This window comes from Triplophysa dalaica, chromosome 17 (genome assembly GCF_015846415.1).
Source record: "Triplophysa dalaica isolate WHDGS20190420 chromosome 17, ASM1584641v1, whole genome shotgun sequence".
NCBI lineage: Eukaryota > Metazoa > Chordata > Actinopteri > Cypriniformes > Nemacheilidae > Triplophysa > Triplophysa dalaica.
The window spans coordinates 18,833,419-18,852,455 of record NC_079558.1 but is presented as its reverse complement, the minus strand read 5'-3'; the positions used below and the strand labels follow the sequence as shown (position 1 = coordinate 18,852,455).

General features: G+C 40.1%; 2 protein-coding genes across 7 annotated transcripts in view; both read left to right on the top strand.

Annotated features, from left to right (window-relative positions):
* Positions 1-7,800, top strand: part of ank3b (ankyrin 3b) — a 135,354-nt gene extending 127,554 nt beyond the window's left edge. For 5 of the 6 annotated variants that reach the window (XM_056770715.1, XM_056770714.1, XM_056770713.1 and 2 more), the window contains 8 exons: positions 19-162; positions 2,998-3,661; positions 3,750-3,966; positions 4,450-4,536; positions 5,199-5,282; positions 5,381-5,521; positions 6,000-6,084; positions 6,681-7,800. In XM_056770715.1, coding sequence (XP_056626693.1) covers positions 19-162; positions 2,998-3,661; positions 3,750-3,966; positions 4,450-4,536; positions 5,199-5,282; positions 5,381-5,521; positions 6,000-6,065 — 1,403 coding nt within the window. In that variant the 3' untranslated portion in view covers positions 6,066-6,084; positions 6,681-7,800. The remainder of the gene's footprint in view (positions 1-18; positions 163-2,997; positions 3,662-3,749; positions 3,967-4,449; positions 4,537-5,198; positions 5,283-5,380; positions 5,522-5,999; positions 6,085-6,680) is intronic. The other variant, XM_056770719.1, reaches the window with a different exon arrangement.
* Positions 7,801-8,248: 448 nt separating this feature from the next.
* On the top strand, positions 8,249-18,987 carry ccdc6b (coiled-coil domain containing 6b). Its single transcript, XM_056771858.1, has 9 exons — positions 8,249-8,561; positions 11,052-11,201; positions 13,326-13,454; positions 13,535-13,638; positions 13,728-13,888; positions 14,687-14,843; positions 15,189-15,289; positions 15,524-15,645; positions 16,870-18,987. Exons 1-9 carry the CDS (start codon positions 8,337-8,339, stop codon positions 17,002-17,004), a joined length of 1,284 nt encoding a protein of 427 aa, XP_056627836.1. The 5' UTR covers positions 8,249-8,336; the 3' UTR covers positions 17,005-18,987.
* The last annotated feature ends 50 nt before the right edge of the window (positions 18,988-19,037 follow it).

Genomic DNA, 19,037 nt, shown 5'->3' with positions numbered 1-19,037 from the left:
TTTCTTTTCTCTGTACAGCGGATGCCTTATCTGCAGTCCTGACTAAGATCAATCGGTTGGATATTGTGACATTGCTGGAAGGGCCGATTTTTGACTATGGTAACATAACAGGCACGAGATGTTTTGCAGATGATAGCCCAGTTTCCCAGGAGCAGGCTGATGGTAAAGTTTAGCCCCATCTACCTGAACTCTGTTTCTCTATTTCTCTCACAAATCTGTAGATTCATAGAACCATCATGGCAAAACATTTATTGCTCTAAATTCAAGTCCAGTAGAAACTTAAACTCAAGTTTAAGTTTAAGTCTCAATCTTCTTTTCTAATCTGTTAGATTCCCCGGTTATCTACACTGTTTCCCAGGCTGGTATTGGACCAGTCAGGGATCAGTGTAATGGTATTTACTGAATTGTTTTTGATCGTATATTTGTATGAAAGCTTAAAGCATGCAGCTGTACATGACATAAGCCAATGATGAATCCAAACTTAATCCCATTTTAATAATAAAGAGCAGAAATTACAAGACATTTTTATTAGAACACTTGTTAAAGTAACACTCAAATTTTGGGGGAAATAGCTTAATTCTCCAACTCCCTCAGAGTTCATAAGTTGAGTTTTACTATTTTGGAATCGCAGTGATATCATACCTGTTACGACAGCAAACTTCCTTGATTATTACTCCGGAATGTGAGTACAGTTCCTAATCATATATGCCTAGAAAATCTCACCTTTTAATTTTCCGCAGGTCTTAGCTCACGATATAAGTACAGAAGAGTCAAGTTTTAAATAGGAAAAATATCGAAACTCTTTGGTAATTTTTGAATGCGACGTTACTGGTCTAATTGGATTCATTGATATATGCTAAGCTATGCTAAAAGTGCTATCGCCAGACCAGGATATCCGCTGAATACAAACTGGTACAAAAAAGGTAAAACTCGACTTATTAACTCTGGGGGAGTTGTAAAATGAGCTTATTTACAATAAAGAGGAGTGTTCCTTTAAAGCCTCATAACCAGAATCTGAAAGAGATTTCCGGAGAATTGTGTGTGACTGTTTATTAAATATTTTGGTTAGTGTGACGATGCTTTCATCTACCAATAAGAGCGTAGTTATACTTATTATTCAATATTTAAATTGGTCTTCCTCCAAACCTAAAAAAGTCTATAGACTGCATCTGCTGTGATGGGTTTAAGAACAGGTTCATGCTTACAATAATATTATGTTTATGTGTATAGACCATTTCATCGGACGCTCCCGCGCCTGACCCCCAGTTAACTTCCGGTCTGTACTTGGCTAGTGTCTAAAAAGATAACTATTTATGTTTTATTTAATTTATGTTAGTATTAATTTATAATATAATAATTGTTTAAATAAACGACTTGTAGAATTTAGTAGTATGTTTGTTTATTAAATAAACAATTTGTTGAATGGGTGCCGTAGTTCGGTCGCATTTAAAGATAAAGTATGGTACACTGACATCTAGATGTTGAGCTTGTTATCGCAGTCGAAATTTGAAATTTTGGAGAAACGAGTTTAGCCAAGTAACACTTCTTCTCGTATTCTTTTGATTGTTATTAGAAAGTGTACCGGAAGTTCAGTTGGGGTCACAGAAGTGCGCATACGCAGTAACGTTTGTTTATGTTGCTAAGATGAAACCTGTCTATACAAACTACAGCATACTCTCCGAATTCAATAAGCAATAGCACTCTGTCTTCTGTCACATACTCTCTCTCTCTCTCTTTCTCTATCTCTCTATCTCTCTCTATCTCTCTCTCTCTCTCTCTCTCTCACTTTTTCTGAAATATTACACATTCATTGAAATCTAACCTGCTTCTACAGCATGACTCTTTCTCTCAGTGTAGTGTTTACAGTAATACATAAGTGTTAAAAGGAAGCTGTTTTAATAGCATGGCTCTGGCTACTCTGGAATGTCTGCTTGCTACCGAGCTGCCTGATTCTCCAGTATCCCAGAATCCTCTGAACCTTCCTGTTAGAGCGCTTCCGCTGTCAATCCAGACCCACTGCTCCTCCACCGTCAGTCATAGGGCCAGCGCTGTCTCTCTCTTCTCTCTAGTGCTAGCTCTTGCTACAGCTCTATGCTCATGCCATCATAAATCACACTGGTGTTAACATGACAGATGTGTGGCATCCACTAATACATATCTATGGTTAACACTTCATTCTCATCTTCATTTAGGCGAAATAACTTAAGATGCAATATCATCCTATTAGATCTGATTTTCTAACACTCTCATTTTTCCATCAACCCTGCTCCATATCTCTTCACAGTGGTGGCCATGATAGTTCCCACTGCCCCCTCTTCATCTACTGTACCTGTGTCTAAACTGTTGAGCAGAGAACAACAATCTCAGTCTGTTTCTGTCTCATCCCCATCATCTTTCATCTTCCTCCATTTACGCCAGGACCCCTCTGTTCCTGAACTTTACATTTAGTGTTGTTATTGTTGGCCTTTGAAAATCACATGGCAAACTACAGTGTTTAATAAATGTAACTACTATAACCGTACGAATGATACTATATGTTGCTCATTAATGATATGTCTGTAATGGAATATTCTGGGTTAATGTTCGCCATTTAAGGCATTCTGTTGCCCCAGAGGCAACAGAATGGTTGGAAAAAATATGGACAAACTCAACTGCTGCTTTTTGTGAAACTAGAAAATTTCCATGTGTAAACCAAGCGTGGCTTGAAACAACACACCCTGTGTGTAAACCCAGCGGCTGGGTTTGTCTATATTTTACCATGGGTTGAAACAATCTAGTATTTTAAGGTTGCATTTTTGTTCAGTAAAAATATGTTGAACACAAATAACCCAGACTATTGCTTAAGGGATAAAAGATTAGGCAAGTTAAATTATTTATTCCACCGTAACACCAACATCTCCTCCATGACATTTTCAAAGGCCTCTCTCATTGTGTCTGTTTCTGTGGCATTTTGCACAAGTGGTGTTCGCCTCCATCTCCCTGTGTTGTATCACTCAGGTTACCAAGACATTGAGCTGGAGCTTAAGAGTCCCTCAGAGCTGTCCTATGAGCCCCCGACCCCCCTGCGGCAGGATGATTTCTTTAACGAGGACGGTAGGCTAAACTTCCCCAGTAGTGCCCCCGTTAGGCCCAGTGAACTTTCCCTGCCATCCACTAGCGGCCCCGTGTCTGCCGACGCCAAGCCTCCCACTGTGATTGAAGAGGACACCTCAATCAGAGGTCGAGGCTCCTTTGGCCAAGAGGATGGGTTAACTGAAGACGACCTTCGTGAATCTGCGGTCTCCTCGAAACAACACGACATTGAAGCCACGTCAGAAGAACAAGACGTCTTTCCAAGCAGCCCGGTGAGAGAGGAAGCTCAACACGAGCCCACCGTTTCTTCCTCAGCCAGAGGAGGTCCTGGAGAGGGCAGCTTGTCTGGATTTGACGAGGAAGACGAAGAATTGACCCAAGAGAAGATCAAGGTTCTCTTGGAGAACATTAAGTTGGAGGAAGGCTTAGAGGATGTGGAGATGACTGAGGAGAGGCTGCAGGAGATCCTCTCACAGGTGCAGCAGGCAGAAACCCATATGTCTTCAATTTCAGGTTCGCAGGGTGAGACATCTGGTTCAATGGTGATGGCTTCAGGCCAAGGCCTGGGTACTGATACACAAGGGCAAAGGTAAGAACTGTCGCCGTCATGGACACTGATATCCACCTGTAGGACGTCAGCCATCAAGAAATGTTCTTTAAACTTTGATTCCACACAGCCAAGAGCCCGTGTCCTCAACTAATGGAGTGCGAGTAGAGAAGCAAAATGGAGAACATCCAGAGCACCAAGCGCCAGATGCCAGCAAGTCTAGCAGCAAAACAAAGGGCAAAGCGAGGAAAGACTCTGGACGGCAGGAGGTGAGCAGCGAGACGCTGGAGGACAGAGGAACAGAATCAAACAACAGAAAGGAGGGCGTAACTGTTTATGAAGCTCAGGTAGGGTGCTTTTTTAAAAACACATTGATAAGCTGAAACCCAAACATTTATTGCATACTGTACAGTGTCCAAATAAGGCTCAGAGTGTCTCAAAACCCAACCTAGTTTAATACACATTGAATGAAATCAGCCATTTTAAGCTTGTCCTCTTGTCATAACTGCTCGAGTGCAACATTTTCAGATTATAAACACCATGTGCATTAGCCTGGTTACCAAATAAACATTCTTGTAATCGGGATAGGTAAACTACTTTAAGTTATCAAGGTCCCAGTGTAAAGTGGGTCAAGAGCCTTGCTAGTGTCCAAATTCATGTACTGAATCACACCACTGGAAACTAGTGAATAGATTTAGACTTAAGTTTTGCAAAAAGTATAAGACAAAAACCTGCGGGGTCGCCATGAATTCTGGGGAGATTGCACTGGGGAGAATTGTAACTTGAGTTAAAGGTGAAGCATGACGGCTCATGGGCTGACGTGACTCTAGCAGGGAGCTTGTAAAGAGAATGAATCCAGTTCAGAGGAGGAGGAGACCGTCACCACCAGAGTGTATCGACGGAGAGTGATTCTGAAGGTACCGTGAGTGGTGCTGGTGCAGATGGTTTGCGTTCATCCGTGTGCCGTGTGCTTTAGCAGAGTCTGTGTGCTTAGAGGACATGAAGTGACACTTTCATCTTACAAATCTACAGTTTGAATAGTTTCCTCGTTCTGCTGTGCAGTGTTGACTTTTTTATCTGTTTTGCCATCTTTTATTTACAAAAAAAAGCCTGACTGCATATTACATCAACATACAAGGCAGATCCTGTCCTCCGTTTTAAAATCCATTAATATGCAGAAATTTATTTGGAGTTATGCATGACCCGAGGTGATCTGTGTATATATATTTGCTGTCTCCAAGACAACTCGCTGGCTCAGGACTCTGTTTTCTCCTGCTGTGTTAGATTGACCGGTTCCTTTATAGACCACTAGGCAAGATGTAGACACTGGTCCAGAAGTTTAGTTTTTAAATCTCACGTGTATAAATAAAACTTTGTTCAAATGTTCTGTTAGTTGTCTTTTGTTTAACCTTTCTTTAAAAATTTAAACGGGAAGTTCTTCTGGACCAGCGTTGACCAAGTTTTCCAAAGTGGTCTATAGTGTAGTTTAAATTTGTTGTGTAGATTAAATTGTGTGCATGTGTGTGTGTCAACGATCAGAATTAAGCAACGCCTCATCCGTCTCGTCCTGCATCTGTAGGGTGATCAGGCCAAAAACGTTCCCGGCGAGACAGTGACAGAGGAGCAGTACACTGATGACGATGGAAACATAGTCACCAGAAAAGTAATGTCCATGTCCTACAGAGTGACCGTTACCTGCCCTTAATCACCTGTTCACGGATATAAAGCAGTTCCACGTCACTTTACCCCCCCTTCTCTTAGATCATCCGCAAGGTTGTGTGTCGCACAGCTGCTGTGGAGGAGAAGGGAAGGAGAAAGCGTGGGAAACGCTCCCGACAGGCCGGTAGGGCCGGACAGGAGGAGGAAGAGGGGGGCCCAGGGCCCCGCAGAGTGTACACTGAGGTTGGCCTTGTGTGCCGTGATGATGCTCGTGTTAGTGTGAACCTCCGTGTTCTGAAGCTTTCAGTATAACGCATCTAACTGGAATCTACTGCTGTGGGTTTGAAGTGATGTCATTAACGGAGAACTGAGTGAACGTTTCTAATAGGACTGCACGGTTATGACAGTAACCTTGAATAAACTGAAATCAATTATTAAGTTATCCACCGTGGACAAAAAAACGCAGATTTGCTGTAATGTTACACATGACACAGTACTTCATCACCAAAGTCAAATGACATTTATTTATTTTTTGATTAACTGTGCAGCCCTAAACTCTTGAATGTGTTGAACACACAGATTTTTCACAGTTTTATTTCAGCATCTGTTGTGCGTGATGGAACAGGAGTGATATTAATACTCACACGGACACCCGACGTGTTGCATGGCGACTCTGTTCAAGTCATTTCTGCTTTCATTCTAATTCTCGTTTTCATTCCAGGACGGTGAAGGAGGGAACGGCAAAAAGAAGGATGGAAGACAAAGAGAGAAAAAGAGTCAATCGTAACAGCTGTGTGCACTTTCTGGTAAGCACTAAAAACTGCTCAAAGTGGAGACTAGGGATGCACAGACTGATACCAGTGGCGGTATTGGGCCCGACACTGAGCTCATGTACACATATAAATGTACACATACACGACACGTTTGTGAAAAGCATATACAGGTTTTCTTTTTCAAAATGTGTTTAAGGTGGAGTTGTTTGTAATCATGAAGCTCTTCGATTTCTTTTAGTCTCAACGTGTTGTGAAAATGTACAGGCATCAGCGAGTACCAGGAAAAAAATAAAAATGTCTTTAAAAAATGGTATCGGTGCATCCCTTAACCCATGTAATCTGACTGTTACTTGTGTAAAGGTTCATTCAAACCAAGAACAATAAATATGAAGTTAAAAAAAAGATTATAAAGACACAGAGGGAGATATTGATGGGATCACTTCTTCCCCAGCTGATAACCAATAAATCATAAGCATCATATGAATAGCGAAGTTATAAAGTATACATTAAAAATTGTGGTTGTGAGAATGAAAGCTAGTATCTTCAAAACTGCAACTTTACAGCATTTTTTTATATATCAAAAATTCTAGCAATTCTAGGGCATTACATGATGTGCTTTGCTGTTTCAGACGTGAAATTGTTTCAAAATCATTTTCCTGGGTGGAAGATCACTGGAAACTCGCAGGAGGTCAGAGAATGAAGACGGTGTCTACAACTTCACATAAATAAAAGGTTTCAGCCAGAGGACTTTTGATTTCGCATGAGCATGATTAACTTGTTTCTGTCAGTAACGCGGGGCGGCTGACGGTCACCGACTGTCGAGAGGACATTGACGGTGCCACATTTCCATCGACCGGAAGTGTCAGGAATAAAACACCTTCATGACCGAACACGCCACAAAACCCCATGGATGATTGACAGAAACGGAGGGGCACGTTCCAATCACTTCTACACTCGCCTTACTTTTCTTTCGTTTGTTTTTTTGGCCCCATAATGTCGGGGTGTATGATGCTGTTTGATGGAGGTTACGATGTACATAAATTACACTGTATAAATTCTAATGTGGCTCACAATATTGTCAAGGCACTGGCAAGTGTGTGCGAATGAACTACCGATTCTGATTCCAGTTTTAAGGGAACGCTTGAGTGTAACGCACTTGTATGACTATTAGCAGGACAAATGTTTGTAAATGAAAAAAGCCAGCTTGATTTTAACAAGAGACGTTTCTTTTAAACCTGGTACATGACCTGGAGCGCCTGTGAATCTTTTCGAAGATTTCTTCAGATTACTAATATTTTCATGCATGTGGATCACTTTATTATGATTGATTTTTTCTAACAGCATAAGACACAAGAGAAAAGGAGAGAATGTTCTGGATGTGTCCACTCACAGCCTTGCCATTGCTCACTATAGTTTTTTTAGTAAGATGGTTCGGCTTCACTAAAACTTCACTACCGGTTTCTCTCTTCACTTACAGATTCACCAGAAGTCACGTGTTTCAGCTGTAAGAAATGTATAAATCTTTTGGTCAGCCTATCATTTGTAATCATTTCAGCAGTGTATTATTACTTTTCAAGGCTGCTGTGGTTTTGGGGAAACTTTATTTTAGGTTGGTGCATTATTGACTGCGAATCACCCTTGAGCATTCACGAATGACAGATCTGGTAACAAACATTTGTATGGAACTAAACATACACTGGATGATCAAAATAATTATTTAAGCTTATAATAAACTGTGTTCAAACCCTTGATGCATTTTCGTTTTATTTAATATCTAGAATCGAAAGTTTTGAAGAGTAAATCTTACAAACAAATGTTTTTCATATCACCTTAAAATTGAAAAGAAATAAAAAAATGGTCAGGGCTCATTTATTAGTTTTTAAAATGTGAATCAAATTTTGATAAATTGGGGGAAGAGAAAACACAAAGTTCTGCCATAAGGACAATGTGACTCAATAAAACAAATTAATTGATTATATTAACCATAATCATGTTGAATTTGATATATAAATATACACATAATAACATATAATAACACATAACACTCATTTATCTTCTTTTATATTTGTGTCATTGTCTGCGGTTAACTAAATAATAAATTTAAATAAATCATTAATGATCAGTAATCACCTTATTTAGCCACATGTTGTGTAAAAAGCTAGCTCCGCCCATTTCGTGAAGAACCGTTTGAAGGAACCGAATCGCTCGAATGACTCAGATCTGTAAAGGTCGTTGCAGAGAGTCGCTCGGTTCGTCATCATCCTCTCAGTGCGATTCAGTCAGTGATGGCGGACAGCGCGAGTGAGAGCGACACGGACGGAGGTGCCCCTCACTGCTCCTCGACCTCTTCCGTCCTCATCTCTCCCTTCCGTCTGGAGGAGCTGAAGAACCGCCTGGCATCCTTACAGCAGGAGAATAAAGTGTTGAAGATCGAGCTGGAGACCTTTAAATTGAAGTGCAAATCCCTTCAAGAGGAGAACATAGATCTGCGCAGAGCCAGCGTCACTATGGTGAGTCATTTGCGTATTTGCGCATCCCCATCGGCGTCTGTCGTCAAAGTACCGCGTGAGGAATCATAAAGACGGGCTTTCTAATCGCATCTCGCGGTACTTTGACGTCATACCGCGATCCGTTTGCGCAGCGATGCGTTAAGTCGAACGCGTTCATTAAACTCTTAAAAATGTCTTAACTTTGTGAACGTTTATGAATATGTGAGGCAATAATAACAATTACTTATTTCTTTCCCCGCATATTTCAATCAGTTACCGTTGAAAACATGTAACGTTATATGACGACGTTCATTTAGCTTACGAGCTAATGTGCTATCGTTAAAGATAATCTCACACTGCCCGTTATTTGTAGCCTATATGATTTAGCATACTACACATGTACATTTTAGTGAATATGTTAAAGCCTCGGTTGTGTTTTGAGAGTAATAAAATGCCAACTAAATAATAATACTAGCATAAGATAGTCATGAAAACTTACTCTTTGCCTGTCAATAACTCCCTTGATTTTATGGAAATTCTTAACGGTTTTTGTGTATTTGAACATTTTCTTTTACTGTGGTAAACATAAGTTAATTGAATATATAAACATACTATTTTGCTTTGTTAGGAGATCAGTGATTTGACTGAAAGTACACTAAAGTCACCAGACAGTTGTTTGAATCCATAACATAAGTTTTAACAATGTTGAATTAATTCATAATCCGAATCGTATTTTGTCCTGTTTGCATGAAATATGAATAAAACAGTGATGCAGTGTGACTTGTGATCTGTGATTCAGAATGTTGACAACAAGTGTTCACTTATAGCTCTAGTTATTATTTCATGAACATCAGACATTTTTTATTTTGTTTATGGTGTGTTCGCACTTTCAGTTCCCTGCATGGCGCACACATGGCTTTGACGTCATTCACGTTTAACGTGCTGGGTTTGGTTCCTAATCATGTAAAGGGTTAGTTCACAACAAAATGACAATTCTGTCATCATTTACTCACCCTTAAGTTGTTCTAACCCTGTAAACATTTCTTTGTTTGATTGAAGACGGAGATATATTTGGAAGAATGTTAGCAATTTACATTTCTGGGGCACCATTGCTTACCATAGGAGAAAGAATAATTGTATGTATATTTTTTGCTCTGTTGAACACAAGAAAACATTTAGAAGACATTAGGAAAACAGACAGTTCTGGGTCTTCCTAATTCTTCCTAATATCTTTCTCTGTGTTCAACAGAACATTTATACAGGTTTGGAACCACTTGAGGTTGAATAATTCATGAAAGAATTTACATTTTTGTGTGAATTATCCCTTTTAAACCACATTGTACAGTATTGTTGTTATTTTGTCATTACTCTGAAATGCCTGCCGGCCCTATTTTCACGATCTAAGCGCATGGTCTAAAGCGCAAGGTGCATTTGCACTCAGGGCGTGTCCGAATCCACTTTTGCTAGTTTAATGACGTGAAAACGGTTGGTGTGCCCGGGCGCATGGTCTAAACAGGTTGTCTCGATTCTCTTAATGAGTAATGGGTGTTTTTTGGGAGTAACGTGCAGTAAACCGATCAGATCTGTCATTACCTTTATGAGCCAGTTGCGCTCCTGCCATGGCGGATTTGTTACTGACTGGAAGCTTCTCCAGAAAGGCATATACGGGACAGGCTGGATTTTTATCTTTATGTCCACAATAATCATCTTTTACATTGTACTCCATTTATTTTTATATTTGTCATGTTTGTGTGCTGCTGCGCTTCCCTCTGTGTAATAAATAAAGTGAAAGCAGGTTGTGGACCCATCCAGAGGTGCATTTTCTACTTACGCGCCCTTTAAATAACAAAAAGATATTGTCAACTCAAACATGGACTTAAGTCAATGCCACAATATTTTTTCGTTATTTAAAGCGTGCATTAGTAGAAAATGCAGTCTTTTTTCAGTTCCTCAACAATGTGCCTGAAAACACCTCCTTTTTAGACCAACAAGCCCATGGGTGCACAAATGAGCACAAATGCACTTGCTATTTAAACAACGCAGCGCAGGTCTGAAAAATGAGAACTGTGTGTCCGGCTAGCAAAAACACTTTCTCTGCACCTTGTGCTGCATTGCGGCGGGTGTATGATAGGGCCCTAAATTTAAACAAGTCTTCATGCTGTTGTTTGTTTCAGACGGTTGTGCGAACAGTCCATGGGCTAGTTTATCTCCTGTAAAAAGCCTCATTGCTTTAGGTCTGAACTTGTTAAGTCATTCACGGTTACATCCAGAAACAAACAACATGTTTTATTTCTTATCATCTGCAGTAGTTAAAGTTGACAAGCGGAGCTTTCTGAACTCCACACTGGGTCGTGAAACATGTATCAGCAAGTGTTCAGCTTCCTTCATCATCAGTCAGATTGAGTAATTGATGGATTTATTTAGCTGTTCGTTGTGTTTCAACAAGACAGTTGTCTCTGAGAGTGTTTGTGTAAACGTCTGGCTCTGACTAACAACGCTGTTTTTTTATAGCAAGCGAGGGCAGAACAGGAGGAAGAGTTTATCAGTAACACTCTGTTCAAGAAGATCCAGGCCCTGCAGAAAGAAAAAGAAACGTTAGCAGTCAACTATGAGAAAGAGGAGGAGTTCCTCACCAATGAACTCTCACGAAAACTCATGCAGGTGAGTGCAGGATATCTTCACCATGGCCACAAATCAATTACGTGACGTAGACGGTGGTCAAGGTCTGTTTCTGTCACTTCTATCAGTGGCTTTGACTGAGAAATCAGCTTTTTATAATTTTCAAATCAGACGCGACGCAACATTTAAAAAGGGGGAGAAAAACAGTTTCTAATATAGAACCCATTGCAGCAGGTGTACTTTTTATTGTGTTCGTCCATGTACAGTTGTGTTCAAAATTATTCAACCCCCAATGCTGTAAATGGTTTTAGGGAATTTAGTGTACATTTGTAATTGTATTCAGAATGAAATCCTACAAGGACTTCTTAAAGAACCATATGCAACTAAAATGACATCAATTAGTTTTGTAATACAGTAGTAAATGTTTCTTTTGTGAATTCTTCATTGACATAATTATTCAACCCTTTAAAGACTACCACTCTGAAGAACAGAGGTTCAATGAAGTGTTTTCAATCAGGTATTGAAAACACCTGTGGATATCAGGGAGCAGCAATAAAGCCTAATAAGCACCAATTAGGCAGCTTTAAAATGACTGTGATACTCAGCTCCTTCTAGACATTTACTGGTGTGGTTACAAACATGGTGAGGTCAAGAGAATGGTCCAGGAAGACAAGAGAACAGGTGATTACTCTTCACAGGAAGGGCAATGGCTATAAGAAGATTGCAAAGATGTTAAACATACCAAGAGACACCATAGGAAGCATCATTCGCAAATTCAAGGCAAAGGGCACTGTTGAAACGCTACCTGGTCGTGGCAGAAAGAAGATGCTGACTTCGACTGCTGTGCGCTACCTGAAGCGTAGAGTGGAGAAAAGTCCCCGTGTGACTGCTGAGGAACTGAGAAAAGATTTGTCAGATGTGGGTACTGAAGTTTCTGTTCAGACAATACGGTGCACCCTGCGTAATGAAGGCCTCCATGCCAGAACACCCAGGCGCACCCCCCCTTGCTGTCCCCAAAGAATAAGAAGAGTCGACTGCAGTATGCCAAAAGTCATGTGGACAAACCACAGAAGTTTTGGGATAGTGTTCTGTGGACTGATGAAACAAAATTAGAACTGTTTGGGCCCATGGATCAACGCTATGTTTGGAGGAGGCCTATGAAGAAAAGAACACCTTGCCTACTGTGAAGCATGGCGGGGGGTCAATCATTCTTTGGGGCTGTTTTGCTTCTGCAGGTACTGGGAAGCTTCAGCGTGTGCAAGGTACCATGAATTCTCTTCAGTACCAGGAGATATTGGATGACAATGTGATAAGTCCGTCACAAACCTGAGGCTTGGAAGACGTTGGACCTTTCAACAGGACAATGATCCCAAGCATACCTCAAAGTCCACTAGAGCATGGTTGCAGATTAAAGGCTGGAACATTTTGAAGTGGCCATCGCAGTCACCAGACTTAAATCCGATTGGGAACCTCTGGTGGGACTTAAAGAAAGCAGTTGCAGTGCGCAAGCCTAAGAATGTGACTGAACTGGAGGCTTTTGCCCATGATGAATGGGCGAAGATACCCGTAGATCGCTGCAAGACACTTGTGTCAAGCTATGCTTCACGTTTAAAAGCTGTTATAACTGTAAAAGGATGTTGTACTAAGTACTAAGATTGAATGTCAATTGGGGGTTGAATAAAACTGATAATGATGTGAGCTCAGAAAAGACATTTGTGGTTAGTTCATTATAAATGTTATGTTATATTTGTCTGACCTACACGTGCCTCTTTGATTTAATTGTAAGCAGGATGACTGAATGATCATAATCAATGTCAAACCGACCAAAACAATCAATTTCAGTGGGGGTTGAATAATTTTGAACACAACTGTATGTGTTTGTCTCTCACTTTGTATTTGTGATGTGACTTTCTGAGCTGCTTTCTCATCGGGTGGACAATGCCTTAAAATTCTGCCTACAGAGGCCGCTGGTTATGATTTGGAACATTGTGACAGTCGTCTGTGATTCTACAATAATTCATCACAGATGGGAGGATGTTGACTCGTGGCAGAAATGCAGCTGTGAACAGATATTCTCCATCACAGTGCAAAATATGAGACTTACTTTAATCCATAGTGCTTCATGATGATTTTGACAGAACTTTTTACTAAATGTTTGATGCTCAGTTACAACACGAGAAAGCCGAGCTGGAGCAGCACCTGGAACAAGAGCAGGAGTTTCAGGTGAACAAACTGATGAAGAAGATCAAGAAACTGGAGAACGACACCATCTCCAAACAGCTGACTCTGGAACAGGTAAACCACCTCAAATACAGTTTCAGCACATCCCATCCATGCGGTTCTTTACAGATCTGTGAACGTTTGTGTGCTTTCAGCTCAGACATGAGAAGATCGACCTGGAGAACACTTTAGAGCAGGAGCAGGAGGCTCTGGTGAATCGACTGTGGAAGCGCATGGACAAGCTGGAGGCAGAGAAAAGGCAAGCACTTGCCTGTCCTCTCTCACTGCGTTTTGACCTCCAGCTCTTGTGAAGTGTTCAATCTAAAAGACCATTCTCTTCATCCGCAGGATTCTTCAGGAGAAGCTCGACCAGCCCGTCTCGGCCCCCCCGTCCCCCAGGGAAATCTCCATGGAGATCGACACGCCGGAGAACATGATGCAGCACACCCGATTCCTCAAGAGCGAGGTGGAGCGTCTGAAGAAGAGCCTGCGCTCAGCAGAACTTCAGCGTAAGATCTCGATGCTCTCCGTTAATGTTTCAAATCCAACCTAAAATCAAAATGTTTTGCTGAGTTCACCCTGAAAATGAAAATATTGTCGTTATTTGCTCACCTGTGTCATTCAAAATCCTGACAGGTTTATAATGGGAGTGCTTTTTCTAAAGTTTCAGAAGGATGCAAAAGCGGCATATGAATGAGACTTTTGGAAACAAATTAAAATGTATCTATTTTGGTTTGTTTAATACAATCAAGAATTTTTTTCTTTCGTCTATGTTCATTTGGATGTGAATGCCAATGGACATTTAATGTTTTTAATATTAAAGTGCAATTCACCAGCCTCATATGCAACAATATAACAGTATAGATATTTGACTGCGCGTATATTAGTCAGGCCTCCTGTGTTGTAATCAAGTCAATAATATTTTTAGTTTGACAGTGTTTCTCTTTGTGGCCACTAGATGACAGTGTTTACATTACACTGTTAAAATACACATGATGAGGACACTGGTGAAGATTACCCAGCAGTCTGTGAGTCATGATGATGTCACTTACAGTGAATAACACCTGTGATATAACGAAGAGATGTATTCACTCTGAATCTCTTGTGACTACAATCATATCTTGGGAATATCAGTCTAGATTGCTGTAATATAAAGCTCTTGTGTTACTGAAACAGATGAAGGGTCATTTAATGAATTTAGTTGAATTCCTCAAATAACAGTGTCCTGTCTCGTGTGTCTTGTTTTGGTCTTGTGTTTTCTGTCATGCTCACATCACGTGTGTGTGTGTGTGTGTGTGTGTGTACAGACACGGAGAATAGGGCTCAGTATATAGAAGAGGACCGTCACATGCGAGAGGAGAATGTCCGTCTGCAGAGGAAACTCCAGCGAGAAGTGGAGCGTAGGGAAGCTCTGTGTCGACATCTCTCAGAGAGCGAGTCCAGTCTGGAGATGGATGATGAGAGGTACCACTGCCTGCCATCATTCACAACATCCCCGTGTACCCCATCACATTACAAACAATATTTACCCAAAACAAACGTGTGTGACAGATTCTAGTTGCGCAGCTTGATAAGAGCTTGATAGCTCAAACCCACAGGAAAAATTCATACCGGCTGATTAGCATCTTTTTATTGACACTGATATAAAACAGCACATATATACATAATTTCCAGATTATGTTAGATACTACAGGCTGATAAAAAATATGTTTTTTTTTCCCTTTAATAATAAACACAACATGTGCTTACGCGTGATGATGGTGTTTAAGGGTTTTGTTTCGTTCTTAACCTACGGCTGTTGTTCTGCAGGTACTTTAATGAGATGTCTGCTCAGGGTCTGCGTCCTCGTACAGTCTCGAGTCCCATTCCCTACAGCCCATCCCCGAGTTCCAGCAGACCCATCTCACCAGGTACACGTGCCATCCTCATCTTCACCACCAATATCCTTCCTTTCATGTTGTTATGGAAACAACAGGTCTCGCTTATCTTTGGTTAGATATGAAAAAGGTGCTTGACGAAGGGCGCTGCATGTTTTACCTGTGATTTCAGCTGATCAGTTCAGAGCATTTGTACAAGATGACTGTAAATAAATGAACAGGACAGGACAGGTTGTACTACAAGTAAAAGTCTTGCGTGTGTTACAGGATTGTCATATGCGGGTCACACAGTGGGCTTCACCCCTCCATCCACGCTGACCCGAGCAGGCATGTCTTATTACAACACACCCGGCCTGCACGTCCATGTGGGAACCTCGCACGGCACCGTGGTGAGTTACCCAGCACTCCCTCAAAAACCGCCTCCCTCGATTCCCAGTGAACACGAAATGTCTTCCAAGAGCATAAATATAAATGAATCCAAACACCCTGAAGTCTTCACAGCTGTGCCCTTCACACGATAAGCAAATATTAAACAGCGATGCAAGACGCAGCTCTGAGCGCTGCAGAATTCTTCACATTCTCAGGGGCTCGTGTGTTCGTTTATTACAGTTGTGATCATGTTTTCAGCAGTAATGACTAATGCCAATTAGGGCTGTCATGATTATTAATTATCTTCTCATCCCATGGTTTCAGATCATCGCAATTATTGCACATCTCTATAGAAGACACAAGGGGGAGCTGTAGTGCCTCTGCATATTACATATTTTATTGTATATATTGTAACTGAAGTACGGTGATACTGGTCAAATGTACCCCCACAACACCATCACTTTTACCTTTAAAGGATATACCATTTAAAATGACCTGCAGTACAATTTAATATTATTATAACTAATCTCAGCGTTATAACCGGCCATCTAAAATGAAACTAGCAGAAATAAAACTTTATTGTAATCTTGCAAGTGAAAAGAAAACCGACTTGGAGCTTTTCTATGACTGATAGCATTTTAATGGTGCCTTCAATTCACCCCTGATCTATTGACTCAATTTACAAGTATTAGGTGGCTGTTTTATCGATGCGTATAAGCTTCACCTTGAATATTTGATAACCCCATATTTTTCTAGGTATTTCCAAGGAAAAAAACATGACAAGTCTTATATTCAGAACAATATGGTCATTTCAAAGCCAAATATAAATTGTACAAGAATTACATGTCAAAGCCCTGAAACAGACCATTAATAGTCATAATCGCAATAATTTATTAGGCAATTAATCGTCAGTCAAATATCATAATCGTGACAGACTGCCAATACAACAAACTTCAACTAGTCATTCATATTTTACAGATCTCACTAAACAAATTAACAGTCTATATCATTTATGACTTATTATTAAAACTGACGCAAACTAATCAACCACTACTGCAATACTTATGAGCTCAGAATAAACTGATATCGACAGAAATGAACAATTTATTTAAACACTTCATTAAAAGTAGATGTTTGTTGAACGTGAACACTTCCTTTATCACGGGCTCATATCAGTGTGAAGAAACTTCCCATTTGTGACATGACTGTATCGATGGTTTTTGTGTCCTCTCTGACCTCCACAGAGACCTTCCCCGAGAAGGAGCAACAGCCCGGACAAATTCAAGCGCCCAACGCCCCCGCCTTCCCCCAACACACAGACTGTAGTGCAGCCTCACCCTCATCCTCCTCCACCTCCCACAGCATCATCACAGCCATAGGACCCTCACAGAGCCCTCACACGGACACTTGTTCATGTGTTTTGGTTGGATAGTTTGGATGCATTGACTGCACACATCTGACGCGGAATTGAACACCCGCCTTCAATTTAGCAGTCTGCGCTGATTTTAGCAAGCTCAAATTGCATTCACATCTGTTAGAATCAAAATGGTTTGGTCATTAAAGGACAAAAGATATAATTGTGGAAAAGATCAACCGACTTGTGGTCTTATATTTGTTTTAGAAGTGTCCGCTAGCGTGGACCTGTAGGACATTACAGAAAAAGCAGATGGGATTTAGTGCTGTGCTTGAAACAAAACAGAAACGGAGTGCCACTTTAGGGTTAGAAACATCTCAAATGTATTGTGTGTTTGATTGTTACCTGTTAAGCTCCATTATGGCTCATAAATGTCTAGTTAGAAAGCAATCAGAACTGCTCAGCATTATTGAACTAATTTGATTTGTTTTTGTTTTGTGTTACTTTGATATTAAGTTTTATGGTCTTTTCAAAGAAATGTTTGAAGTCCTATAGCCGTTGTAATGTCAAATAAATCGTCAAGATAAGCTCCATTTTCATAGATTAAAGTAATGAAATGTATATTTTACCTTTATTTCTATTTTGTGAGGTTGACACTTCTGTCTCTTCTCTGAGGTTTCTGTGACTGCAGCAGATCTTCTAACCTCCTCATGAATCCTAAGATTCTTTTGTATTTCAGCAGCATTAACAGATTTGTATCGTTTCTTCATCCAAATGAAAGTCCAATTTGTTCTTGTAAAATGCATCTGCTAGCACTGTGAAAATGTTTTTTACTCCAAACATAAGACAGAATCTGATTTGTGCATGAAGGTGTGTGAATAGACTTTTTGTACACTTTGCAAAAATGTGTTGTATACTGTAGGTGTGCTTCTTTTTTTTACCTTTTGAAAGCATTTCAACCATTAACGTGTGCATTCATTGTTTTATTTGTCTTGAGTGTTTTTGGGTTCGCTCTTAACCTACCAAATAAATTCTTGTGAGGCTGTACAGCTAAACATGCCGAACACAAGAAAGCACTAACTGTAGATTATAAAAATGACGAATTAACGCAGAATTAGTCGAGATCAAAGTAAACCCGTTATGCATTTTCTGGTACTAAGCAGTTTGGTTGATTGAGTTTGTTTGTGATGATGGACAGATGGATGCTGTGTACACAGACACTGATGATGATGATGATGATGATCCTCAGCAGCAGCTCTGTATACTGCACACTGTATGTAGGCTTTAAAGAAGTCTTTTGTTTCTTTTCTGTGTACTTTTAAAGGCACGGAAAATATACAAGTTTTTCGCTGTAATTTACTTTTTCTATTTTGTAAATACTCGTTGTGTTACCTTTAAATCATGACATTTTTTGTTGTGCTGTTTAAAGCTCTGCTTAGTTGTTATTTTTAAGACTGCTGGCAGGCAAATGTAATATTTGTAGAGTTTGGTTTCAAAATGCGATCACCCCGTTTTTAAAAGTATTCAAAAATCATGTTTTTTGTCTGTGGATTCCAACTAATATCAATTAAACTCCAGTTTATTTGTTTTGATTTCAGCCATAATAACTTAAACAAATACAGCTAACTAACATAATAAAAAAAATGATTTTTGACAAATTAAAAAGAACCAAACTTCCTTTGGTCATTAGCAGACGGACACCTTTGAGCCTTAATCCTCTGTGCATTGACCGTCAGTGAGTTTTATCCCCACATCACACTCTTAATGCCTTAATATTCCCTTCAGTCGCTCGTGATGTGTGTGTCACTACATGTTTTATTGCCGTCATGTTTCATTCTATTGGAGGTTTGGTAATTAAACAGAGTCATCTGAATGTTTACACACAGAAGATTTATAGTTGAGTCTTTTTTTTTTACTGGAATCTGTCCATATTCATGATCATGATGCAGTTTTTAACTTCCTGCTAAATGTGTCTTACAGAATTAATAAAAACAATTTTACCACAGTACACTGTAAAGTATAAGACAGTTTTATTGGGAGGATGTGATGATGAAAGAC

Coding starts and splice junctions, on each gene's coding strand:
- ccdc6b (XM_056771858.1), top strand. CDS start 8,337: ATGGCGGACAGCGCGAGTGAGAGCGACACGGACGGAGGTGCCCCTCAC. Junction 14,844..15,188: donor CTGGAGATGGATGATGAGAG/GTACCACTGCCT, acceptor GTTGTTCTGCAG/GTACTTTAATGAGATGTCTG. Junction 15,290..15,523: donor CAGCAGACCCATCTCACCAG/GTACACGTGCCA, acceptor CGTGTGTTACAG/GATTGTCATATGCGGGTCAC.